At 35.9% G+C, this 27,383-nt stretch overlaps 1 protein-coding gene and 1 long non-coding RNA gene across 9 annotated transcripts in view; one reads left to right on the plus strand and one right to left on the minus strand.

Moving 5' to 3' along the window:
* Positions 1 to 24,470, plus strand: part of POLK (DNA polymerase kappa) — an 88,558-nt gene extending 64,088 nt beyond the window's left edge. For all 8 annotated transcript variants that reach the window (XM_078004881.1, XM_078004884.1, XM_078004885.1 and 5 more), the window contains 10 exons: positions 2,129 to 2,282; positions 6,579 to 6,818; positions 8,782 to 8,906; positions 10,251 to 10,417; positions 12,513 to 12,545; positions 16,095 to 16,191; positions 19,975 to 20,146; positions 22,636 to 23,595; positions 24,173 to 24,215; positions 24,360 to 24,470. In XM_078004881.1, the coding sequence (XP_077861007.1) occupies positions 2,129 to 2,282; positions 6,579 to 6,818; positions 8,782 to 8,906; positions 10,251 to 10,417; positions 12,513 to 12,545; positions 16,095 to 16,191; positions 19,975 to 20,146; positions 22,636 to 23,595; positions 24,173 to 24,215; positions 24,360 to 24,441 (2,073 nt within the window). In that variant the 3' untranslated portion in view covers positions 24,442 to 24,470. The remainder of the gene's footprint in view (positions 1 to 2,128; positions 2,283 to 6,578; positions 6,819 to 8,781; positions 8,907 to 10,250; positions 10,418 to 12,512; positions 12,546 to 16,094; positions 16,192 to 19,974; positions 20,147 to 22,635; positions 23,596 to 24,172; positions 24,216 to 24,359) is intronic.
* Positions 22,864 to 26,417, minus strand: LOC144341454 (uncharacterized). The gene is made up of 2 exons (XR_013418387.1): positions 25,287 to 26,417; positions 22,864 to 24,978 (listed from the first exon to the last, which is right to left on the minus strand). It is a non-coding gene; the product is annotated as an uncharacterized LOC144341454 (long non-coding RNA).
* Positions 26,418 to 27,383: the final 966 nt, after the last annotated feature.

Below are 27,383 nucleotides of genomic sequence, written 5' to 3' on the forward strand. Positions count from 1 at the left end.
ATGCCAGTGAAAAACAAAGTGTTTTTAGTTATTTTAGTCTGGTTACTTATGTAAGTCAGAGAACTCTTCAAATTTGAGCCGAATCTAGCTAGTTTATTTGCAGATAACAAATGAGTTCTTATGTGTAAATGAACTATAGAACAAATTCATCACTGCCTATGGATACATTAATATTCATGACTTGGTTAGAAAGTTTAAGAAAAAGCCCTCCCTATTTTTTGAGACAGGGTCTCACCCCATAGCCCAGGCTCAATGCTGTGACTCGATCATACCTCACTGTAACCTTAAACTCTTGAATTAAGCAATCCTCTGGCCTTATCCTCCTGAGTAGCTAGAATGACAGGCATGCATCACCACACCCTCCTAATTTTAAAATTTTTTTGCAGAGATAGGGTTTCGCTATGTTGCTCAGGCTAGGTTTAAACTCCTGGCCTCAGAAAATTATCTTGCCCAGGCCTCCCAAAGTGCTGGGATTACAGGCATGAGCCACCATGCCCAGCTAGCCATTTTTGTTTTATCCAAGATATTGGAGCTTTAAGTGCTTGATTTTTACTGGAACATGTCTCTTTTAATTCTTATAGCAATATCCTATGTAAAGGAAGTTAATAAATACTCAACAGTGTCTCTAGGGAGTACTTCTCATTCAGAATCTTAGTTGGCTGCCAGTTATAGACTTCACAGGGTTTCATTTTCATTGGAAAGATTCTATTTGAGCACATTATAACAAGAACAAAGCTAATTAAGGCACACTCTGAGTAAAACTTGGCCAAGTTTATATCACCATTTTCTAAAATTCCCTTTGACTCAGCTGTTCATAATTATATTAAGCTAAAAAGCTTTCTTTTTATAAAACAAGAAACAGTTTTCTTGTGATACAGTAGACAGTTTTAAAAGCTAAATGGAAGCATAGCATAATTCAGCAAATATATTTTCTAATACACATTTTTTTTTTGAGGCACGGTGTCACTCAGTCACCCAATCTGGAAAATGTGCATATTATATTGACAACCATTGCCTCTAATTATAGCTAATACTTAAGTGGTTAGAAAAAAAAGTCATAGTTTTATGTAAGAACACTATCTTATATAAAAGGCGTTTCTGAATTATAGCAACTATAATTCTAATCTTTATATGTATTTCTTTTATCCTAAGATGTAACTCCAGACTTTTCCCCATCATTTAAGGTAATCATGGAAGTACACTATAGATTTGTCATTTTTTTCCATTCCAGATCTTAATAAGTAACAGGAAATAGAGAACATTCATTTTCCTGTATGGATTAATGCATTAATTAATGTTAAGTGGACTTTTATGTGCATGTTATAATTAATTGAAATATTTTCTAAAGCAACATAGTACCTTTATATAAGATTATTCCTTTTTAAAATGAACCAAAAACAATAAATCACAAAAGGCAGGAGGGAATAGAATCCTATCATTCCCACTTCAGCTTCTGACGAGCTACCTAAATTTAACCTTAACCGTTTTTTTGTATGTGCCTACCAGATAATGTTGTCTGAGATTTATTTGAATTGCTTATTATAACTAGATATAGGTAGCTAAATAGAGATTGTATCAAATGAAGCTATTTTGTGGTCTTCTGCCTTCATGGTCTATTTTAATACAAAAAGAAATTTTGAAAATATTCCCTGGTAGGCTGGGCGCGGTGGCTCAAGCCTGTAATCCCAGCACTTTGGGAGGCCGAGACGGGCGGATCACGAGGTCAGGATATCGAGACCATCCTGGCTAACACAGTGAAACCCCGTCTCTACTAAAAATACAAAAACTTAGCCGGGCGAGGTGGCAGGCGCCTGTAGTCCCAGCTACTTGGGAGGCTGAGGCAGGAGAATGGCATAAACCTGGGAGGCGGAGCTTGCAGTGAGCTGAGATCTGGCCACTGCACTCCAGCCTGGGTGACAGAGTGAGACTCCGTCTCAAAAAAAAAAAAAAAAAAAAAGAAAATATTCCCTGGTAGTGGATTATTTATTCCTTAAATCCATGAGCTATTGACTGCAGGATTGTTACTGTAGTTGCAAACTAAGAATATTAACGTTTCTTATCAGCTACATATGACAGAAGAAATTTGCTATCACAGCAAAATTTAAACTTCTTTTTGTTTCCTTTGAAGGTTAAGGAAATACTTGCTGATTATGATCCCAATTTTATGGCCATGAGTCTTGATGAAGCCTACTTGAATATAACAAAACACTTAGAAGAAAGACAAAATTGGCCTGAGGATAAAAGAAAGTATTTCATCAAAATGGGAAACTCTGTAGAAAATAGTAAGCAACTTATTAAGACTATCAAACCAAGAAGCAGTGAAAAAAAAAACCCACAACTCTTTGAATTGATCCAATTAATTTATTAGCCTGTATAGGTAGAAGGCATAGATGTACCTTTATAAAAATGTAAAATCAGAAAATTTAAAAAATACCGTGGGTTTTCTGCATTAAACATGTAGAATATCACATATAAACGAAATGTGATTGTTAAATCTCTAAGCTTAAGAGTCTGCAGAATCCCTGAACAAAGTAATTTTATAGCAGTTATTTTCCTAAGGTCTAACTAACTTAAGAGTTTGGATGGCATTGAAGCTGAGGAAGTTATCTGTTTAAAGTGGCCTTTTGTTGTTGTTAGAAAAGACTAGCCTCAAGCATATCAAAACATTGGATGATTCTATTTTTCTTCATTTTCCTAATTTTCCTAATAATCTAATTATTATAGCAATTATAACGTTTTTAACTCTGCCAAAATTAATGACTTCTCACTCCCTTCTTTGCCTTACACTGTATAATTTCAAGACTCCAGGGTTTGTTTTTTTTTTTTTTTAATCCCTTTATTACCTATCCAAAAGCAATGCCAAGAAACATGCAGATATTACATATACTGCTTTCAACATTTTGTCAAAGGTATGATTATATCTGAGATGTCCTGGACCCCTGAACAAAGTTCACCTGGATGAAAAAGTGACACAGAAGGGTTTGCTCACAACCCACAGGAACATTTCATGTGCACAACTCTGCTTCAGACGGGCCAGACAGTGCTGGGGAGACCTGTTTGTAACTTTCCCTGAAGCAAAAATGGTAGATCCCCAATGACATTAATCTAACTCTCTCACATTGTTTGTGACTCACATCATTTGGAGCAAGTTTAATATGGGCACCAAGTCACAGCTTCATTACCTTATTTAAAGCCCTAAGGGATTGGTCTCTCTTTTCTTTTATAGGAACATTAAATAATAATCATCATTTCTGGACACAGAGGCATAGAGCAAAAGGTTTTCCTTATTTCGTGTAACTTTATTGTTTGAGGATGTGGTACATAAAGCCTGATGTCACTTTGTATAAAATACTTTACTAATTCCTTACTTTCACAAGAGAATGAGGGAATATCATTAAATAATTATGTCAAAGCATCCCCTGAGGGCCTCCCATAACAATTACTTGCATGATATGTTTTAAAATTTTTACATTGGGATTAAAGTAAATATTTTCATTTTCTACTAATTTTTTTTTTTTTTTTTTTTTTAAAAGAGTCTCACTCTGTTGCCCAGGCTGGAGTGCAGTGGCATGGTCGCAGCTCACTGCAGTCTCTGCCTCCTGGATTCAAGCAGTTCTCCTGCTTCAGCCTCCTGAGTATCTGGAATTAGAGGTGCCTGCCACCACACCTGGCTAGTTTTTTGTATTTTTAGTAGAGGCGGAGTTTCACCATGTTGGCCAGGCTGGTCTCAAACTCCTGACCTCAGGTGATCTGCCCGCCTCAGTCTCCCAAAGTGCTAGGATTACAGGCGTGAGCCACCACGCCCGGCCTACTAATGTTCTTTTCATTTCTTATAATGTCCAAACTCACTATGATTATGTGAGTTTTTAATATCTATTGCTTTTAACATATTTACTTGTACAGCGCCCTCTTCATGTATTTTCATATTCCTAAGCAATTGGAATAGTTTAAATTTTCTTCTCATGTATAAATACCTGTGGGCTGGACTTTCAGGCATGTCTCATCTCACATCATGCCATGGGAAATTGTCAATAGTGCATTGACTGTGGCAGGCAATTGATATATCTTCCTCTAAAGTCCAAGACATTTTTTTGCTGTTTCCCCATTTTCTAAAAGGTGTTTGTCTTTGGAAATATATTGCTAACTACCATCTCTACATACAAATAAAATTTTTAAATGTTTACTCTCCCATCTAAATCTGGATGGTGAGTGCCAGATAATAAAAGAAACTGAAATGCCATTCACTTTTTAGCGCTTGTCGTTCAAATGAAATGCTTTAATCCTAGTGTTACATTGTGATTACCTCAGTTATGGGGATTATAAAGATGTTTCTGACACAAAGCAAATAAGAAACTAGTCCAACTGTTGGTTGCACAACCAGGCCTCACAGAAAAGTAGAATGTAGTTCAGATTGAAAAGATACTTGAGCATTCTGCAGCAGCTCTGATAATGTACTAGAAGGCAGCATTCTTTGCTTCCTGCTGTATAATTCTGCTCTCACAGTGACTCACCTGAGGGCTGGGTGGTTGAGGCATGAGGTACAAAACATGGCATAAAAAACTCGGCAGAAGGGACTTATGAATGTGACAGATAACTCATTTGGTTTGCAGTTTTTCTGTAGCTCTCTTTACCTTTACTTCTACCCATCCAGATGAGGAAAAGGTCTCCAGGTAGATACCGTTTCAACTGTTTCACAGTCTTTTTTTTTTTTTTTTTTTTTTTTTTTTGTGAGATGGAGTCTCACTCTGTCACCCAGGCTGGAGTACAGTGGCACGGTCTCAGCTCACTGCAACCTCTGCCTTCTGGGTTGAAGTAATTCTCCTGCTCCAGCCTCCTGAGTAGCTGTGCGCCACCATGCCTGGCTCATTTTTGTATTTTTAGTAGAGATGGGGTTTCGCCATCTTAGCCAGGCTGATCTTGAACTTCTGACCTCAGGTGATCCGCTCGCCTCAGCCTCCCAAAGTGCTGGGATTAGACGTGAGCCACCGTGCCTGGCCTGTTTCCCCTCTGAATTGCTCTACATTTTAAAACCAGAATATTAAAAAGTGACAGGAACTGAAGCACATAAATATCAGCTAATGTAAGTTTGAAAATAAGGCTTATTGGCGAGGCAAGTTGGTTCACATTTATAATCCTAGCACTTTAGGAGGCTGAGGTGGGAGGATCAGTTGAGCCCAGGAGTTGGAGACCACCCTGGGCAAGATTGTGAAACCCTATCTTTACCAAAAAAGTATAAAATTAACTAGGTGTGTTGGCTTGCGCCTGTAGTCCCAGCTACACTTCAGCCTGGGCAAGAGGGAGACCCTGTCTCAAAAAAAAAAAAAAAAAAAATGGAGAGAAAGAAAATTGGCTTATTGTGTATGTGCCCTGGGAATTCAGATTTGGAAAACATCTGACTGAATTAACATCTATGACTTAATTCACACTACATATTTTAAATTTTTAAATTTATCAGATGTCTGTCATATTTATTTTATATTATTTTTAAATTTTTTTCCTAAACAGCCAAGTTCATTTTTCAAGTAATATACATTCATATGTGTCTTAAAACTAGAAATTTAATTTTTGCTTCTGCATTTACCTTAATCTGGAAAATATTTATATGTAATAAAATTATGAGATGGGATCAGAAAGCTTTTTTGCTAACCTTGGTTGTTACAAATGCATTTAAATTGTATTTCTTCTACATTAAGCCCAGAAAATAGGCTTTAATAGATTTGTTCATGGAGACATTTTTAGTATCAGTATAGATTTAAGTATATTTTATAGAGTCCATTTATGAAAAATATAAATATAAGGAGGTAATAACCAGATTGGTATTTTTACTTTACTTTGTAATAATAGTTTATAGCCTATTAATAATAACGTCTCTTTTTCTTAAACTTGGACCATCCAATCAGACCTTAAGAATTTGTATATTCAAAGCATAACTTTCAGAGGTAATTTCTATTTATTACAAATGTGCCCTTAATCAAAGTGATACTTCATAAACAAGCAAATCAAAATTAAAATCAGCATTTGAAAGAAGAAAATTCAGATTATTTTAAAATCTAAAAGTTTTCTTCCATGAATGAAGAAAAGTTAAGTGTTTTTCCTTCTAAAAACAAAACTTTATTTTCAGGTGTAATTATTATATATTGCTTAAATGCCTTTTTCCTCATTCCTAAATTCTAATTTTAGAAGATTCTTTTTCTTCCTAAAGGAGAATAAAGAAAAGATTTCCTTTTTTTTTTTTTTTCTTTTTTAAGGAAAAGGTAATGTGAACTGAAACCCAATTCTGAATTTCAATTAATTTAGGTACGAACATTAAAGAGTTTTACACAGAATATTTTCTTTTAATATTTATGTTGTGGAAATGGATAATAGTCTTGTTAGGAAAAATTCATAATCAGTGTTCTCTTTAACAGTTATAAAACAGCAAATGATAAATGATGGCATTTCTGATCTTGGATCCTAGAAACTAAGCTAAACTAGATTTTTTTTTTTTTTTGTCTTCAGAAATAATGTAGGGAAACCTAACTTATAAAGTATATACTTCTTAAAATAAACGTGAGTTATTGTTCTTATTTATGATTTAGATAATCCAGGAAAGGAAGTTAATAAACTGAGTGACCATGAACGATCCATCTCTCCACTACTTTTTGAAGAGAGTCCTTCTGATTTGCTGCCCCCAGGAGATCCTTTCCAAGTGAACTTTGAAGAACAAAACAGTCCTCAAATACTCCAAAACTCAATTGTTTTTGGAACATCAGCCGAGGAAGTGGTAAAGGAAATTCGTTTCAGAATCGAGCAAAAAACAACATTGACAGCCAGTGCAGGTATTTAAAAGGGTATTGGTGGCCACTATAGTTATAATTTTCAGACTGGCTAATTCAAGTGTAATATTAGTAGTTTCTCATTATAAAGTATTTAGTAACATTTTACTTATCTAGTCTTTGATTCAACTTCTAATGACTTTACCTATTCAGAATAGCTGTGAACCTAGTAAGTAAATTGGAGTTAAGCAGACTATGAGCCTGAAGAAAAAAGAGATTATAAATTTCTTTCTTTTTTTTTTTCTTTTTGAGATGGAGTCTTGCTCTGTCGCCCAGGTTGGAGTGCAGTGGGGCAATCTCATTCAGCTTATTGCAGCCTCTGCCTCCTGGATTCAAGCAATTCTCCTGCCTCAGCCTCCTGAGTAGCTGGGACTATAGGCGCATGCCGCCATGCCCGGCTAATTTTTTGTATTTTCAATAGAGACGGGGTTTCACCATGTTAGCCAGGATGGTCTTGATCGCCTGACCTCGTGATCCACCCACCTTGGCCTCCCAAAGTGCTGGATTACGGGTGTGAGCCACCATGCCTGACCCATAAATTTCATATAGCTATCTTTTTCTAGCACAAAATATATTTTTATTGTTTTTGCATGTAATACTTGATTATTAGTTTTTCCTTGGGATGTCCAAGATTACATTGCAGGAGAGAACCCGGATGGCCACAAGGTAGGAGACAAAAGGAATACTAACTAGCAACATAGCAATCCAGGATCATCTGGTAAAGTTAAAACAAATTGACATATGTTGTTAACCCATGAGGCCATCACTGTCTCTTAGCATAATAACTATTTTTCATCATGAGGACCCTGAACTATCTTGTAAAAGCCAAACTGTGATTAGGTAAATCTTTTCTTTCTACACCAAAACATGAGAATGAATAATGCATTTTAGGAAGATCTATATAACAATTGACATGAACTGTTTAATTAATCTATTTGAATATACCTATTTCAAATTATCTTAATCAGGATTCCTAGAAATTGTAAAACATCTTTCTGAAAACTAGTAATCTGTTCTGTGAATAACATAAAAAGGATACACCAATCTAATTATTATTTTAAATATACTATAACCAGAATCTTCGATTTTTTGCTTTATGTGGATAATCTATGCAAAAGACCTTTTCGAAGAGTAAACATCCACCCTAAATTATATTCTGGATCTTTTCTGAGAGGTAGATATAGAACCACTATAAAAACAATCTGGGCTGGGCATGATGGCTCACGCCTGTAATCCCAGCACTTTGGGAGGCTAAAGCTGGTGGACCACTTGAGGTCAGGAGTTCGAGACCAGCGTGACCAATATGGTGAAACCCCCGTCTCTACTGAAAATACAAAAATTACCCAGGCGTGGTGGTGCATGCCTCTAATCCCAGCTACTTGGGAGGCTGAGACAGGAGAATAACTTGAACCCAGGAGGTGGAGGTTACAGTGAGCCAAGATTGCGCCACTGCCTCCAGCCTGGGTGACAGAGCAAGCCTCCATCTGGAAAAATAAAAAATTCTGTATTCCTACTAAAGGTAGTAAGTAAACTAATAATTACACTTAATATTACTTAGCTCAGAAATTACTCTTACTTTTTTTTTTTTTTTTTTAGTAGAGACAGGGTTTCACTGTGTTAGCCAGGATGGTCTCGATCTCCTGACCTCATGATCCGCCTGTCTCGGCCTCCCAAAGTGCTGGGATTACAGGCTTGAGCCACCGCGCCCGGCCTACTCTTACATTTTAAAATATCATGGAGAATTAAATATTTCTCATTTTTGCTGCCACAATAACTAGTACAATTTCTTTTCCTAAGACCATAGCAAGCCCTGGGGACATAGATGGTAATCAATTGTTATTTTTAAAGTACCATTATATATCATTTGAGATTTTTTGCAATTAACATTTTTTTCTGTTTTGTTATTGCATTTTTAAAAGTCACACATATCAACTTCTTTGAGTCATCAGAGTATTCTTCTTTTAAGGCATTGCCCCAAATACAATGTTAGCAAAAGTATGCAGTGATAAGAATAAACCAAATGGACAATACCAAATTCTTCCCAATAGACAAGCTGTGATGGACTTCATCAAGGATTTACCCATTAGAAAGGTAAGATTTTTACATACAGTTTATTTTTGTATATGTCCTCTGAATTCTGAAGAGATACTATGTAGGTCAATAGTTAATCATTCTTTGCTAAAATGTTTTAAAACAATAGATAACAAGCAAGAACTATAATGGGTGATAGAATTTGAACTTGAAGAAACCTTTCTGTGAAACCCTGAAAGTGAGATTTAGCTTATTTGCTGTAAACTTTTAAGAAAGTAATAATCACAGATTTTTAAGTGAATTCCTGCCAAGGAGAAGAGAAATTAAAAGAATATTTCCAACAGTCCCTTCATCTGTAACTTAGTGCTATCTTAGTTCTAAAGTCTAGATTGCTGCTAGATTAATGGGCATGATGCTTCAAAGAGATTTAGAATTTTAATTGTTTTTGACAAAGAATAAACCAAAATATTTTGCCATTTTAAAAATGGTAAAATTATCCCTCAGGGGTTCCAGAAAGTGTATACTTTATTATTTTTTAGAGCTTCTAGATTTTTCTGCATATATATACTTTTTTTTCAATAATTGCACCATACACTACTGTATATGATCTAGGACTTTCTTTTCTCATTCAACATAATGTACATGAATGAATTTAAATATTTTTCAGTGCTCAGTATGTAATATATAGTGATTACTGACTAGTATATGTAAGGTGTAGCTGCAAAGCCGTGTTTTCCAATGTTTTTCAAGTATGAATAGGTATTCCCTTTAAAAAGGTTCTGGGTTCAAATACCTTTGGAGTGTACTACTCTTGATGTGTCACTATGCATATTAATATATTAAAGATTCATAAATCTTGGAATAAAAAGTTTCACTTAAATTTGTTAATCCCACCATTCCCCAAGTTTATATGAACACAGCACTCCTTTTTTAATGCCTTTTGAACTTACATGAAGCCCTAGTTTAGTAAATGTGGTCAAAAAGTAATTAAAGCAGTTTTCCTGCATGACTTGTGAAGATAGTCACATTATTCATACCTTTTATCGATTATAAAAGATAAAATGAGCACTTTGGGAAGCCAGGGTGGGCGGATCACCTGAGGTCAGGAGTTCGAGACCAGCCTGACCAACATGGAGAAACCCCATCTCTACTAAAAATACAAAATTAGCTGGGTATGGTGGCGCATGTCTGCAATCCCAGCTACTCAGGAGGCTAAGGCAGGAGAATCGCTTGAACAACCAGGGAGGCGGAGGTTGCCGACGTGGCGCCACTGCACTCCAGCCTGGGCAACAAGACTGAGACTCCAATTCCCCCGCCCAAAAAAAAAAAGTGTAATGAGATTGTAATCTCAATTTTTATCTTAACTTTAAAATCTATTAATAATAAATATTGATTCTTTTCTAGGTTTCTGGAATAGGAAAAGTTACAGAGAAAATGTTAAAGGCCCTTGGAATTATTACATGTACGGAACTTTACCAACAGAGGGCATTGCTTTCTCTCCTTTTCTCTGAAACATCTTGGCATTATTTCCTTCATATCTCCTTGGGTCTAGGTTCAACATACCTGACAAGGTATCTATATGTATTGTCATTCTGCTTTTTCTTAACGTTTGCTGCAATATCAGTTTTAACCATTGAGATGAGGCTATCTGGATAACATGTTTTAAAATTCTTTCAGGCTAGTTTAATTCAAAATATAATGTTTGAATTAGAGTCAACAGATTGGATGTAGGAGGAAAGGAAAAGAAGAATAAAGAATCACTCCTAGGTTGTGGCGTCAGCAATTGGGTAGAGAGACAAGAGGAATAATAGCTACTTTCTTTTTTATCCCTACCTTGTTCTTTGTTCAGAACCTAAGAAATGCCAGTAGTCAGGTTGTTGTGAAAAGAAAGATGGCCATATTCTGTAATTCACCCTTTAAGGAAGGAGATGTAATGATTCTTTGAAAGCTTTAAACTACATTTCTTTTCTTTTCCAGATTTGTAAATGATTCATTCATTTAGTACTGAGTACTTTACTTTGTGTTAGGTACTATTCTAGGCACTGTGGATAACAGCAGCGAATAGGACAAATTCCTGCCCTCATGGAGTTTACAGACTAGTATGAGCGATAGAAAATAATTGTAAAGCAGAGTGAGGGCATAGAAAATGACTGGGGAGTAAGTGTGAAGGGTTAGCAACCATCATCCAAAGGCAGAGAGACCTGAGGGAGCCTGCCATGCAAAGGCTAGAAGAGGGAACAGCTGGAGGAAATACCCTGGGTTTTCTTCCCTGCCACTCTTTCATGTAGGTCTTAAAAAGAGGAACCCTAGAGGTAGAAGGTAAATTGTTGTGGGATAGTAGGTGAAAAGAAGGAAATTTTAAAAGACTGGGAATCATGGAAGTCAACACTGGGCACTATTTTTACAATTTTGTCATCACCTTGTCAGCCTGTCCTCAAAATGACTCCTTTATATTCTTGTATTTAAACTGAAGGACAACAATAAAAATCAATGAGGATGCATGTAAAATTGATGGACCAATTAAGCCTACTAAATTTTACAGAGAGTGCAAGGCTTGTTGTATTGCTTTTCTCGTCTCTTCCTGCTCTTCAATCTTTTGAGTCCACAGTTAGCTGACTTTAATCTTCAGTGGACATAATGAAAGATAAAGATATCACAGCACCATAAATAATTATATTTGAAGATAGCAGGAAATAAAACTTCATTTTTAATCCAAAATTTTTTTTATTTCCATAGTGCTTGAAAACAATATAGTTCTGATGTAACATAACATATATTAACTTGTGGTATTTAGAGATGCAGGTAAGGCTTTTACATGAAATTCATAGGTAATTTATAATAAAAAATACAAAGCCTGCCTTTCCCTCTGCCCATATTCTCTATTCGCCTATTCTGCTTTGCTTTTTAATCAGAGTACTTCTCCCCTTCTGACCTGTTCCATATTTACTACTATATTTGTTTATCTGTCTCTCTCCAATGGGATATATACATTTCCTAAGGGCAAGTACTTGGTCTGTTTCCTTCATTACTGTATCCTCAAGTTCTAGAACAGTGCTTGAATCATAATAGGTTCACTAAATATTTGGAAAATGAGTACTCTACATGTCATTTCAACTTTTTGGTTTTAACTAATCCTGTCAGAGCAGCTAGAATACAGCCAAACTAGGTGGTTCAGATTCCCAATCTTCATCCTATAGCTGTGTACTAAATTCTGACTGAGGTTCTATATAGTGGTATAAATGAATAATGAATAGGCTGTGGGAGAAAGAAGTTAATATACTAAGCCAAAAACTAGATAACTGATTTTAAATTATTTAAAATTCAATTATATTTTATAACTGGAAGATATTACATTATCACTTCCTATTTGTTTTTATAAGTTGTGGTTTTTGATAGTCAGATTTTTAATAGAAGCAATTTCTAATATCTACCTATTTTCAAGTTTGTTCTTTTCAATAGATATAGACTTGATTCATAATCATATTAGCATCTTACCTGTCTATGTTCTTTGCTGATTTATTTTTAGATAAAAATCTGTTTTTCATGATGTATAAATTTTAATTAAAAATTTGAGATCTCTAAAAGGTAATTGATATGTTAAATCCTCTTCGTTAACTAAAAACAACTCAGTCTTTGAAAAATAAAGTCTTTTTTTTTCATTTCAAGGGATGGAGAGAGGAAGAGTATGAGCGTTGAGAGGTAATGTTTTATTTATTAATTATTGTTAATTGTGCATAATTCGTGTTATTTTAAACTAATATTGAATTAATTTTTAGTAAATATCACTGAAATAAGAAATCTATTTGCAAATTACTATAACAATTTTTAGTAGTTTACACTCCCTGCAGTAAATGCCTTGGTATAAGACTATTATTTTCAGTTGCTATAATCTCAGAAATTAACTTCAGCTATTTTTTAATGTTGGTTTTAATCCTACCTAGTGAAAACCAAGCATTTTAGAATTTCATATCTTAATTTCTAGCTTGTTTATAAGGACAATTGAGTATTTACTTCAGAAATTTAAGAAGTAACAATTGGAATTCTTCCTAAAATTATTTCAATATTGATGATTAAGCAGAAGCTTAAACAGTAAAATATTACTGATGAAAGAGAGCTTAAAGATGATCTAGTTTAGTGGTTTACAATCTTGTTTGAAAACCAAACGAAATAATGATGGAAACTTACTGTTTGGGGAAATAAGTCATTGTTTGAAACGTCCTTCAATTATCTCCTCAAAGCAGCAAGGTTCCACTGAGACATTTAAGAAACACTGACCTAGGGCCCGGCAAGGTGGCTCGCACCTGTAATCCCAGCACTTTGGGAGGCTGAGGTGGGCAGATCACTTGAGGCCAGGAGTTCTAGATGAGCCTGGCCAACATGGCAAAACCCTGTCTCTACTAAAAATACAAAAATCAGCCCGGCATGGTGGCTTACACCTTTAATGTCAGCTACTTGGGTGGCTGAGGCAAGAGAATTGCTTGAACCCGGGAGGCGGAGTTTGCAGTAAGCTGAGATGGCACCACTCCACTGCAGCCTGGGCGACAGAGTAAGACTCTGTCTCAAAATCAAAACAAGACAAAACAAAACACTGACCTAGTACAAGGTTGTGTTCATATTCCACATATGTTATTTGTGGTCAGAAAAGCTGAATAACTTTTACAGGACAGCATAATAAATGGCTTTGATAAAAATTGCTATTTTAGGTTTTGGTCCATATGAAAGCAAGCAAAGAGAGATTTTAAAAAAAAGCATCCAAAAGCAAAATAGTATTGCCCTATTTGATAAATTTCTCTGCCATTTTCTCTGTTATTGGGAGCACTATTTGATGTACAGGAATGTGTTCTCCACTTTTTTTTTTCTGGAAACTGTCTCCTCTTGGCTTTTTAAAATGGGCAGTATAACATCAAATTTGGTATGAAGTTGGGGGAAAGGAGGTTGCAATTTATATCACAAACTAACTTCTCTAATACAGAAGGAACTCTTATAATCAATAAAAAAAGGGACAGTAAGCCAACAGAAAAAATGAACAAAGGTCTAATTAATTAACAGAAAAGGAAATACAAATGGCTCTTAAAACAAGTGAAAATATTACCATTTTCATTTATAATTAAAGAAATACAGATTGAAAGTTCTCTCAGATATCTTTCTTTCACTAATCAGGTTGGCAAAGATTCTAACATACTCTGTTGGCAAAACTGTAGGAATGAAAATGTGTAAACTTTAGAGGGAGTACATTAGGTTTTTTTTATTGCTATTAAAACAAGTTTCTACAAATTTAGTGGCTTAAAACAACACAGATTTATTCTCTATCATTCTGAAAGTCAGTGGTTCTAAAGTTAATGTATTGGTAGAGCTCCATTTCTTCTAGAAGCTCTGGGAGAGAGTCCATTTCTTTATGAAAAGGTTCTAGAGGCCATAGAAGCTTTGGCTCATAGCCTCAGCAACTTCTTTCTCTGACTGTAACCCTCCTGCCTCCTTCTTATAAGGACCCTTGGGATTACATTGGGCAAAGCTGAACATTCCAGAATAATCCTCAGTCAGAATTTAATCACATCTACTAAGTCCCTTTTGTCATATAAGATACTAGGTTCACAGATTTCAGGGATTAGGATGTGGACGTTTTTAGGGACCATTATCTAGCCTACCACAGGGGGTAAGAAATTTGATAATATGTGTCAAAATCACAGATACATGTATTTGATGCCATAATTCTTTTATTAAGAATTAATTCCAGAGATGTAGTCACATGTCATTTTACATATATACAGGGTTACTTATTGCATTTTTTATGATAGAAAAAAACTGTAATATCCATGAATAGAGAATTGGTTAAATTGGCCGGGCGCGGTGGCTCAAGCCTGTAATCCCAGCACTTTGGGAGGCCGAGACGGGCGGATCACGAGGTCAGGAGATCGAGACCATCCTGGGTAACACAGTGAAACCCCGTCTCTACTAAAAATACAAAAACTTAGCCGGGCGAGGTGGCAGGCGCCTGTAGTCCCAGCTACTCAGGAGGCTGAGGCAGGAGAATGGCGTGAACCCGGGAGGCGGAGCTTACAGTGAGCTGAGATCCGGCCACTGCACTCCAGCCTGGGTGACAAAGCGAGACTCCGTCTCAAAAAAAAAAAAAAAAAAAAAAAAGAGAATTGGTTAAATTACCTTACATCATTAAATTAGAATATTATGCTGCTATATAAAAATGAGGAAATCATTTACTCATGGGGAACTCTCACCATGATAAATTGAGAAAAGCAGGGTATTAAACAATGTATCTAAAATTCTACTGTTTATATAAAACATGAGAGGAAAATGTCTAATGATTTGCTTATTTTATATATATATATATATACTTGGAATATTTCTTTTTTTTTTTTTTTTGAGACGGAGTCTCTGTTGCCCAGGCTGGAGTGCAGTGGCATGATCGTAGCTCACTGCAAGCTTCGCCTCCCGGGTTCTCGCCCTTCTCCTGCCTCAGCCTCCCGAGTAGCTGGGACTACAGGCGCCCGTATACGTGGAATATTTCTAAGGAATTCTTAAGAATAAGAAGCTGACACATTGGTTGCCACTAGGAAAGAGAACTGAGTAGCTGAGGTTAAGGTTAGAAGTAGAAAGGGGACTCTTTACTGAAGAGTTACTTGCTCAGGGTCCATACTCATCATTCTGGTCTCTTTGTATTATCCTCTTTTATGTTAATATCACTTGTCAACTTATTTCAACACTCTTTTGTAGATGAATTCAAAATACCTACATTTAGTCTTATCAGCCTTCTATTTTCAGCTGTCTATTAAACAACTCTGCCTAGGTTCCATGAGCCAACCCCTTAAATCTACTTAAAGGTGTTTCTCATCCAGAAAATCCATGTACAGTAATTGGAATGATGTTCTCATTTGGACTTTCTTAACATAATCCTCTGTAACAAAGTCTATATATACATATACCCTAATCTGTTTTAAGTTCTGGAGGCATTACCATTATCTGTTGGTAATTTTAATTATCTTTTTTGTGATATAATAGAGCAACAGCATAAAATTGTTTCTTGGCTACTCAAGCTTTCCTGTTTAAGTGGGTTTCCATTATTTATATAGATCTTAGATGTTTTTACTTAATTAAATTTTAGTTCATTTGAAAACTTTATTTTGTACTGCAGAAAATATAACTTCATGCTAGCCATATAAACATGCATACCATTTCCAAATTATCCTGGATTATAGTTTACTTTGTGCACCAAAATTATTCTTATCTTTCTAGGACATTCAGTGAGATAAATAAAGCGGAAGAACAATACAGCCTATGTGAAGAACTTTGCATTGAACTTGCTCGAGATCTACAGAAAGAAGGACTTAAGGTGCTTTATTTTGATATGATGTCCTTAGTTTTTAAGTTTTTTAATAATAAAATGCTACCTTAAAGCTAGAGTTAGATTACACATTATTCTTAAAGGTGAATACAAATTAATAAACGTCAGAATAGTGCAGTCCTATCACCAACAGTCAGATACAAATCCAATTCTGACCTATATCTGGAGTCTGTGATGGGGTGATTCTATGAAGAAGCAACTTGTGAGGATAGTGTGGTTCAGTATAATTCAGAGGACTTTACTTCTGTACCTCAGGAGTACATTTGAATAAGTTAAAACCAGAGTTACACTGGCATTAGAGAATAAGGCAGAAGAAAGAATTTGCAGAGAATTGTATTCACATATTACAAATGTCTTTCCAATCATCCTTTAATGTTTTTCTTACTTAGACAATGACTTTCTAAAATAGCCATTTTGTTTCAAGCTTGTAATCCAGGTTGCTTAACACAGGACAACAAAACCTATAAGACTTTGAACTTGCTATTTTATAATCTTCACTCACAACAATTTATATTTAGAGTATTCCCAACACTCTCAAACCAGAGGCAGAATCAGTACAAAGCGTAATAAAAAGGTATTTTTAAATTGCTACACAGGTACAAATACCTGGTTTGATAGAAGAAATGAGACCTAGTGTTCAATAGATCAGTAAAGTGATTATAGTGTACAGTAATCTATTTTACATATCAGAATAGCTAGAAGAGAACAATTTGCATGTTTCTAGCATAAAGAAAATGCAAATATTTAAGGTGGTAGATATCCCAAGTACACTTATTTGATCTTTACAAAGATCAAAACTATGAGGTACATGTGATAACTTACTATGTTCATATAATGCATCAGTAAAACTATTACGCTAATCAGTGAAAAATTTGTTTTAAAAAAATTAGTACCAAGAGTGGGATATCTTATGAGTATTTTTCTCATAGTCCTTCTCTATCATACCTTGAGTTTAAATAATTTTCTTTTTAAAAAATGTTTAATAAACATTTAATTTTATGATCATTTTAGGTTTCCAGAAAAGTCACAAAAATAATAGAATTTCAGCATACTCCTCACCTAGTTTCCTCCATTATTAACATATTACCAGAGTACATTTGTCAAAAGTAAGAAACTGATATTTCATTCATTGCCAATTATTAAGTCAACCCTAGACTTTATTTGGAGTTTACTAATTTTTCCATTAATATCCTCCCTGCCTTCTAGAGTTCAATCCAGGGGACTACATTGCATTTAGCTGTCATGTCTCTCCGGTTTCCTGGTCTGTGATAGTTTCTTAGTTTTTCCTTCTTTTTCATGACCTCGACAATCTTGGGTATTACCATACAGGTATTCTGCAGAATGTCGCCCAATCTGGGTTTGTCTGATCATTTTCTCATAATTAGATCAGGGTTATGGATTTTTAGAAAGAATATCACAGGCCGGGCGCGGTGGCTCAAGCCTGTAATCCCAGCACTTTGGGAGGCCGAGACGGGCGGATCACGAGGTCAGGAGATCGAGACCATCCTGGGTAACACAGTGAAACCCCGTCTCTACTAAAAATACAAAAACTTAGCCGGGCGAGGTGGCAGGCGCCTGTAGTCCCAGCTACTCGGGAGGCTGAGGCAGGAGAATGGCGTGAACCCGGGAGGCGGAGCTTGCAGTGAGCTGAGATCCGGCCACTGCACTCCAGCCTGGGTGACAAAGCGAGACTCCGTCTCAAAAAAAAAAAAAAAAAAAAAAAAAAAAAGAATATCACAAAGAGGAAGTGCCCTTCTCATAACATCCTATCATGGGGTATATAATAGCCACATGATGTCATGGATGATATTAACTTTCCTTACTTGGTTACTGTTTGCTAGGCTTCTCCACTGTGAAGTTAGTGTTTTTCCCTTTGGAAGTAAGTCAGTAAATCTAATCTACCCTGAGATGAGAGAGAGCAGGAATTAACTTCCTCCTCCAGGGGATACTAAAATATACATAACATAAAATTTACCATTTTAACCATTTTTAAGTGTACAGTTCATACTGTTTTATAACCATCACCACCACCCATCTCTAGAACTGTTTCATTGTCTCCACTGAAACCCTGCACTCATAAAACACTTAACTGTAAAAGGAATTCTTACATTTAAATTGTTTGGCATAGCATCTGACAATGCAGAAGGCACACAATAAGTGTGAGCTATTCATAAGTCCTTTTCAGTGAGACACTTTTAGAAATATTTTTTTCCTTCCTTTGTAGATAATGAATCAACCTCCAAAAGAGATTCAGTAAAAGTAAAAGTGATCATTTAACCTTTCCCTTAATGTAATGGCCTTTCATAAAAATTCAGTTGTGGGGCCAGGCACAGTGGCTCATTCCTGTAATCCCAGCTTTTTGGGAGGCTGAGGTGGGTGGATCACCTGAGGTCAGGAGTTTGAGATCAGCCTGGCCAACATGGTGAAACCCCATCCCTACTAAAAATGGTGGCGGGCACCTGTAATCCCAGCTACTCTGGAGGCTGAGGCAGGAGAACCATTGGAACCTGGAAGGCAGAGGCTGCAGTGAGCCGAGATCCCGCCACTGCACTCCAGCCTGGGCAACAGAGTGAGACTCTGTCTAAAACAAAAAACAAACAAAAAAATTCAGTTGGGAAGGGGAATAATAATTACTGGCTAAAATGGGATTTTAGGTTAGGCATAGTGGCTCATGGCTGTAATCTCAGCACATTAGGAAGCTGAGGCAAGAGATTGCTTGAGCCCACGAGTTCAAGACCAGCCTGGACAACCCAGTGAAATCACGTCTCTACAAAAAAAATTTTAAAATTAGCTGGACGTGGTGGCACGAGCGTGTAGTCCCAGCTACTTGGGAGGCTGAGGCAGGAGGATAACATGAGCCTGGGAGGTCGAAGCTGCAGTGAGCCATGATCACGCCACTGTACTCCAGCCTGGGCAATAGAGCGAGACCCCCATCTCAAAAACAAAATAAAATGGGATTTCAGCTTGTGTTTGGAAAGGGGAGTAAAAGTTTTTGGCTGAAATGGTATTTTAATTTTTTTTTTTTTTTTTTTTTTTGAGGTGGAGTCTTGCCCTGTCACCCAGGCTGGAGTGCAATGGTATGATCTCGGCTCAATGCAACCTCTGCCTCCCAGCTTCAAACTGTTCTCCTGCCTCAGTCTCCCCAGTCGCTGGGATTAAAGGCGCCTGCCGTCATGCCCAGCTAATTTTTGTATTTTTAGTAGAGACAGGGTTTCACCATATTGGCCAGGCTGGTCTTGAACTCCTGACCTCGTGATCCGCCCTCCTCGGCCTCCCAAAGTGCTGGGATTACAGGTGCGAGCCACCACGCCCGGCCTCTTATTCTTTGTGGTATTTTTATCACCATGTTTTATAAATAATTGGTTATACTTCCATAATCTTATGTCCATAAACCTTTCTGAATTTTTCTAACATGTAAATGACTTTTTTCTAGAAGTTAGGAAGTCATACAGAATAATGTATTCTGGTGGGTGCAGTAGCTCATGCCTATAATTGCAACACTTTGCAAGGCCAGGATCGCTTGAGGCCAGGAATTTGAGACTAGCCTAGGTAACGTAGTGAGACTCCATCTCTACAAAAAATAAAAAATTAGCTGGTGTAGTGACATGCACTTGTAATCTTAGCTACTCAAGAGGCTGAGGCAAGAGGATCACTTGAGCCCAGAAGTTGAAGGCTGCAGTGAGCTACAGCTGTGCCAGCGCACTCCAGCGTGGACAACAGAGAGAGACTCTGTCTCATAAATAAATAAATAACATATTGTATATGTTGTAGGGTAGAACTGTTACCATTAAGTTGAAGAATGTGAATTTTGAAGTAAAAACTCGTGCATCTACAGTTTCATCTGTTGTTTCTACTGCAGAAGAAATATTTGCCATTGCTAAGGAATTGCTAAAAACAGAAATTGATGCTGATTTTCCGCATCCCTTGAGATTAAGACTTATGGGTATGACTTTTTTATTTTTTTGTTTTTCCTTAAATCTGCTAGGTTTTCCTAAATAATTCACTTTGGGAATACAGGGGGCCCCCAACTTAACAATGGTTCAACTTAATGATTTTTCAACTTTGCGATGGTGGGAAAGTTGTATGCTTTCAGTACACTTTTGACTTACAGTGCGGTTACATCCTGATAAACCTGTCATAAATTGAAAGTATTGTAAGTTGACTTATTATGTTTTCAATTTACAGTGGGTTTATCTGGATACAATCCTATTGTAAGTCAGTGAGCACCTGTATTCTCGCCTTCATTTTATTTCTTAAATCTGTTTAGGAAGTTCTTCCTTTGCTGCTGCCATTTATCTTAATTATTAGACCCTGATGTGTGAAGCCATGATCATTAGTTTAATTCCAGTAAGAGCCAATTAAAGTTGTTCTTTTCCTCATAACTTAATGAAATTCTTGTGGCCAGGTATCTTTCAAAATTCAAAACTTTTCAGATTTTGGAAAGCAAATTCAGTGCATGTAGAGTATATTATGTTGTAATACTTCTTTGTGGATCTGGGGCAACACCCCCTATTCAAACATATTAATATTTCTATAGCAAAACAAAATATTCAGAGACTGTAAAGACTGATGACTTTAATTTAGTCATCAAATATCACTTGTTGCTTACAATTTTCAGAACTTTTTGGATTTTGGAATTACAGATAAAGGATTGTGACATTGTGAAATCACATCTCCAAGCCATTACATGGTAAAAACTAACAAGCCATGTTTCCAAAGTGAACTGGTTGAAAGTATGTATATGGATCAGCACTCCAAATGCACATTTTACTAGTAAGGAGTGGGTCACTAGCCATACTTTCATTTATGAAAGATATAGCACACACTGAAATCTACTGAATAAAGTGTTAATTCAAAGAGCCAGGCCAGGCGTGGTGTCTCACACCTGTAATCCCAACACTTTGGGAGGTCAAGGCAGGTGGATCGCCTGAGGTCAGGAGTTTGAGACCAGCCTGGCCAACATAGTGAAACCCCATCTCTACTAAAACTACAAAAAATCAGCTGGACACGGTGGTGGGCACCTGTAATCCCAGCTGCTCGAGAGGCAGAGGCAGGAGAATCGCTTGAACCTGGGAAGTGGAGGTTGCAGTGAGCTGAGATCACACCATTGCACTCCAGCCTGGGCAACAAGAGTGAAACTCTACCTCAAAAAAAAAAAAAAAAAAAAAAAAAAAGCCAAGAGCAGGTATCTATAGAAGCTTAATTCATAATTGCCAAAACTTTGAAACAAGCAAAATGTCCTTCGGTACATGAATGAATAAATAAACTGTGGTACATACAGACAGTGGAATAATATTCAGCACAGAAAAGAAGTGAATTATCAATTCATGAAAAGACATGAATGAAACTTAACTGCATAATGTTAAGTAAAAGAAGCCAATCTGGGCCGGGCGCGGTGGCTCAAGCCTGTAATCCCAGCACTTTGGGAGGCCGAGGCGGGTGGATCACGAGGTCAGGAGATCGAGACTATCCTGGCTAACATGGTGAAACCCCGTCTCTACTAAAAATACAAAAAACTAGCCGGGCGTGGTGGCGGGCGCCTGTAGTCTCAGCTACTTGGGAGGCTGAGGAGGGAGAATGGCGTGAACCCGGGAGACGGAGCTTGCAGTGAGCCAAGATCACGCCACTGCACTCCAGCCTGGGAGACACAGCGAGACTCCGTCTCAAAAAAAAAAAAAAAAAAGAAGCCAATCTGAAAAAACTAAATACTGTATGATTCCAACCATATGAGATTCTGGAAAAGGCAAATATGAGTACCATAAAAAATAATTGATTGTCAGGAGTTAAGAGGAGAAGAAGAGATGAATAGGCAAAAACACAGGAATTTTAGGGCAATGAAATGATTCTGTATGATTCTATAATGACACGTCATTATAAATTTGTCCAGGCACACAGAATGTATTCCAAGGGTGAACCCTATGTAAGCTATGGACTTTGAGTGACAATGTTGTGGCAATGTAGGTTTATAGATTGTAACAAATGTACCACTCTGGTGCCACATGTTGATAGTTGGGGTGGAGGGGTATGCTTGTGTAGGGGAAGGGAATCTATGGGAACTCATTGTACCTTCTGCTCAATTTTGCTGTGAACCTAAAATTTCTCTAAAAAATAAAGTTTATTAGAAAAAAAAGAGCTAAAGAGTCTGTATAGTTGACTCCGGTTAGTTACTGGTATTAATGTAATGGTATGTGTCATATATGAATTAAAATCCTACATCATTATGCTAACTCCAAATAGATAGTTAATATTTAATGATATTCTTTTATAAAGGAAGGTAAATTTGTACTTATAATAACAGCTTTGAAATGTGACTTATTTTTTCTCTCTAGCCAACCTTTTGCATATGTCATAGCACTAGACAAAATGTTTTTATGCATTATGAGTGAATTGGCTTTGTTCAATATGAAATTGATTGTGATTGGTTTAATTTAGGTGTTCGGATATCTAGTTTTCCCAATGAAGAAGACAGGAAACACCAACAAAGGAGCATTATTGGCTTTTTACAGGCGGGAAACCAAGCCCTGTCAGCCACTGGGTGTATACTAGAGAAAACAGACAAAGATCAGTTTGTAAAACCTCTAGAAATGTCTCATAAGAAGAGTTTCTTTGATAAAAAACGATCAGAAAGGAAATGGAGTCACCAAGATACATTTAAATGTGAAACTGTGAATAAACAAAGTTTCCAGACATCACAACCATTCCAAGTTTTAAAGAAGAAGATGAGTGAGAATTTGGAAATACCAGAGAATTCAGATAACTGTCAGATATTTACCTGTCCTGTTTGCTTTAGGGCACAAGGGTGCATCAGTCTGGAAGCCTTTAATAAACATGTAGATGCATGTCTTGATGGATCTTCAATCAGTGAAAACTCTAAAGTGTTCTCGTGTTCACATGTTTCTGCTACCAGAGTTAACAAGAAAGAAAATGTTCCTGCTTCTTCACTTTGTGAGAAGCAAGATTATGAAGCCCATCCAAAAATTAAAGAAGTGTCTTCAGTAGATTGTGTAGCTTTAGTAGATACTATAGATAACTCATCTAAAGCAGAAAGCATAGATGCTTTAAGTAATAAGCATATCAAGGGAGAATGTTCTAATCTCCCAGGCAAGTCTTTTAATATTGAACACTGTCATCAGAATTCTTCTTGCACTGTTTCGTTGGAAAACGAAGATGTTGGATTATTAAGCAGACAAGAATCCTGCCAGCCTTACTTATGTGAAGTGATAACAGGCCAAGCTCTAGTTTGTCCTGTTTGTAATGTAGAACAAAAGACTTCAGATCTAACCCTGTTCAATGTGCATGTGGATGTTTGCTTAAATAAAAGTTTTATCCAAGAATTAAGAAATGACAAAGTTAACCCAGTTAATCAACCCAAAGAAAGCTCCAGAAGTACTGGTGAGTGTGTAGTCGTTTTAAACTGCATGATTTTCTAGGAATATGTTTTATTAAAATTAATGAGATTGTTAAATCTGAAACATATACTATTAAATGGGTAGTTTGTGTATGCCACCATTTAGGGAAATGTTGGTTACCTTGCCATAGGTTAGAATTAACTCAAGCCTATAGATTGTGAATTTAGGGAAAACTTTGGTTTGATCTTGATTTAGCACAGAATGAACTCAAAGGTTTAAGGAGCTGAGTGATCTAATCAAAAAAGAAATTCCTTCAGAGAGTATCTGCGAAGACACAGTGGTAAATTAACTATAACTGCATAACCAGAAAGCCTCTTTAACTTATTTTTTGGTAGTGCTGACTCTACCCAAATTTCACCAATAAAATTAAGTGTAATGCTAATAAAATTAGTAAATTACAAAGAAATTATAGTTTTTGGTGTGTTTCCATATGAACTATATAGTACCACGAAAGTTATTATCTTTAATCAATAAGTTTTAACTTTTTAAATTTTTGTACAACTTTTTAATTATCTCATATTATTCATTATGGAATTTCTTGACTTTTCTTTCCTCTAAAGGTAGCTCAAGTGGAGTACAGAAGGCTGCAACAAAAACAAAAAGGTACGGCTAATTAGAGCTTTAATAAAGCTGGCTACAATATGAAAATTCAATCATTTTATAAATTATTAAGTAATCAATGTTAGAAATGAATTATTTTCTAGAATCTCTTCCTGCATTTTAATTGTGTGTTCCTTTTAATTCTAGGCCAGGATTGATGACAAAGTACTCATCAAAGAAAATAAAACCAAACAATCCCAAACATACCCTTGATATATTTTTTAAGTAAACATTGAACATTTTATCATTAACTTTAAATTGAAACTTGTTATTTTATAATCAATGAATTTGTTCTTTCTGATTTTAAGTTTGCAGATTTATTTAGTGAAGGCAAGTGCAATAATCCTTCCTCAGATGATGTTTACTTTTCTAAGATATATATATATTGATTGCGTATATCTTTTTTATAACCATGAGAATTTTACTTCCATTATACATCAATTGGAAATTAATCCTGTTATGAGATAATTTTTAAAAGGGAAATTAGGAATGAGATAAGAAGGTGGTTTTTTTTATTATTTTTATACTGAATATAAAAACATATTTGTAAGGGCTCTCAAAGATTTACACAAACCTATATTATCATAAGAATTTTTCAGCACTTAACTACTTTGTTGGCATTGATCCTAGTATCTAAATACTTCATGAGCATTCATAATTAAAATTTATCTTAAGTTCTGTGAAGAGTATTAACATAACTAGTACAAGTGGTTTTCTTCAGGAAAATAAATATCACAGTTATTATCTGCATTAAAATGGTTTTTGCCTAAAATACAATTTTTTTTTTTTTTTTGAGACGGAGTCTTGCTCTGTCGCCCAGGCTGGAGTGCAGTGGCTGCATCTCAGCTCACTGCAAGCTCCGCCTCCCGGGTCTACGCCATTCTCCTGCCTCAGCCTCCCGAGTAGCTGGGACTACAGGCGCCCGCCACCTCACCCAGCTAGTTTTTTGTATTTTTTAGTAGAGACGGGGTTTCACCGTATTAGCCAGGCTGGTCTCGATCTCCTGACCTTGTGATCCGCCCGTCTCGGCCTCCCAAAGTGCTGGGATTACAGGCTTGAGCCACCGTGCCCGGCCTAAAATACAATTTTTAATCTGACTTTTCTTATTTAGAATTCCGTTATCTTATGAATAAGCACTTGAATCACTTTTTAAAATATTTAGTCTTAAGATGATTCAAAGTAGTTTTATTTTAATACAGGACCTTTAAATGGCAGTATTTCATTTCTTGTCAATTATGTTGGTACTCTCCACAAATCTATAAAGAAGGATGAATTGTACAGTCATTTTTTAATAATCTTCAAGAGAAAATGTGTAATTCAAAAGATTAATGTGTATTAAAACACATTACATATCTTAGTTACATTTCTATCAACATTTTTATTAATATTTGTGAAAGAAGAGAGCTTAATAGTAGTTAGCTTAAGTAGTTTCTCCAAATACTTTTGTGCTATCTATGAGTTCTTCTCAAAAAATAATTATTTAGGCCAGGCACAATGGCTTATACCTGTAAGGACAGCACTTTGGGAGGCTGAGGTGGGCAGATCACTTGAGGTCAGGAGTTTGAGACCAGCCTGGCCAACATGATAAGACCCTATCTCTACTAAAACGAAAAAAAAAAAAAATTAGCCAGGCTTGGTGGCACATGCCTGTAATCCCAGCTACTCAGATGGCTGAGGCAGGAGAACCTCTTGAACCTGGGAGGTCGAGGCTGCAGTCAGCCAAGATCTTGCCACTACACTGCAGCCTGGATGAAGAGCGAGACCCTGTCTCAATAATATAATAATAGTTATTATTACTATTTAATTGTAACATGAAGTTGGAAGCCATTTTATGTTACTTCTTTAAGGAGCTAAATCTTTTGTTCTCTTATATTTTTGTTTTCTCTCCTCTTGCTTTTCATATTTTAGCTTATGATCTAAATATATATTTTATATATTATAATATTTTAGGAATAGCTTAATTAAGAACTCATAGACTTTGGCAAAGTGGTAACTGGACTTTTAATTACTAGATTGTTTAAATTAGGCTTAATGCCTGTTAGCATGCCAATCCAATCCCATGACTGATGTTATTATACACTGTGGCAAATACAAAGTTGTAGTGTTATGGTTCTTGATCGTGTGATTTACTTATGTAAATTCTGTACAAATTTAAGTTCAATGAAATATTTAATATACTGAAAGGTAAATAATACCATATTGAATTATTTTCTGTCTTGCCTTAAGTTTATTTTTATTATCTTCAATATTAGATTAAATGCTAAATTATTTTCATTTAAGGATTTATTTAGTTGAATGTTAATCATTTAGTAATATTTAATAATCATTTGAAATCAAATTTAAAACTTTTATAGATCTAATAGAGATGGTTTCCTTACTTTTCCACTCTTCCTCCCTCTTATGCCTTCATTTTTATTTTCTCTGCCCAGAATTTTCTTCACATTCGTTACTACCTGTTTTGTCTATTATATCCAACCCATTTTCTTTTTATTATAATTTTGATTTGGGGCATTTGAAGAAAATACAGCAAAACTACAAGGACTGGTAATAAGCATGCATAATTTTACCTACTTAGTGAACCTAATATAAACCTAATATAAAGAACCACCATATTTGCAATATATATAACTGGTGAAAAACTAGTGTCCAGAGTATATAAATGATCCCTATGAATCACTAAGAAAAAGACAGTCAATAGAAATTTGTACAAAAGACTTTATATGGCATTTCAAATGAAAGGAAATCCAGATGACCAAGAAACATGAAAATATTCCCAGCCATATTAATATTTGGGAAGTAAAAACTAAAACTACAAGGAGGTATCATTACATCTCTACCTTATTTACAAAAATGAAATGATCTAATGATACTAAATTTTGGTGATGATGTCAGCTCTTACATTGAAAACAATCACTGGAAAAATTTGTCCTTCAGTAAATAAAGATAAACGTGCTCAAAACCCAGCAATTGCACTCTGAAGTATACATCTTTGCAGGCTGTCTTTCATTACAGTTATTTTTTGCCCTGTCAGGACCCTAACTAATACAATGCCTCGGGAAAACTACTGAACATGTATCCTAGAAAGCATGTACAAGAAAGTTCTGCCCAGTCAGGAAGATGGCCTAGAAAAAAATTTTTTAGTGTTCATAGCAGCACTGCAATATCCAAAAG

The sequence above is a fragment of the Macaca mulatta genome, chromosome 6, assembly GCF_049350105.2.
Source record: "Macaca mulatta isolate MMU2019108-1 chromosome 6, T2T-MMU8v2.0, whole genome shotgun sequence".
NCBI classification, from domain to species: domain Eukaryota; kingdom Metazoa; phylum Chordata; class Mammalia; order Primates; family Cercopithecidae; genus Macaca; species Macaca mulatta.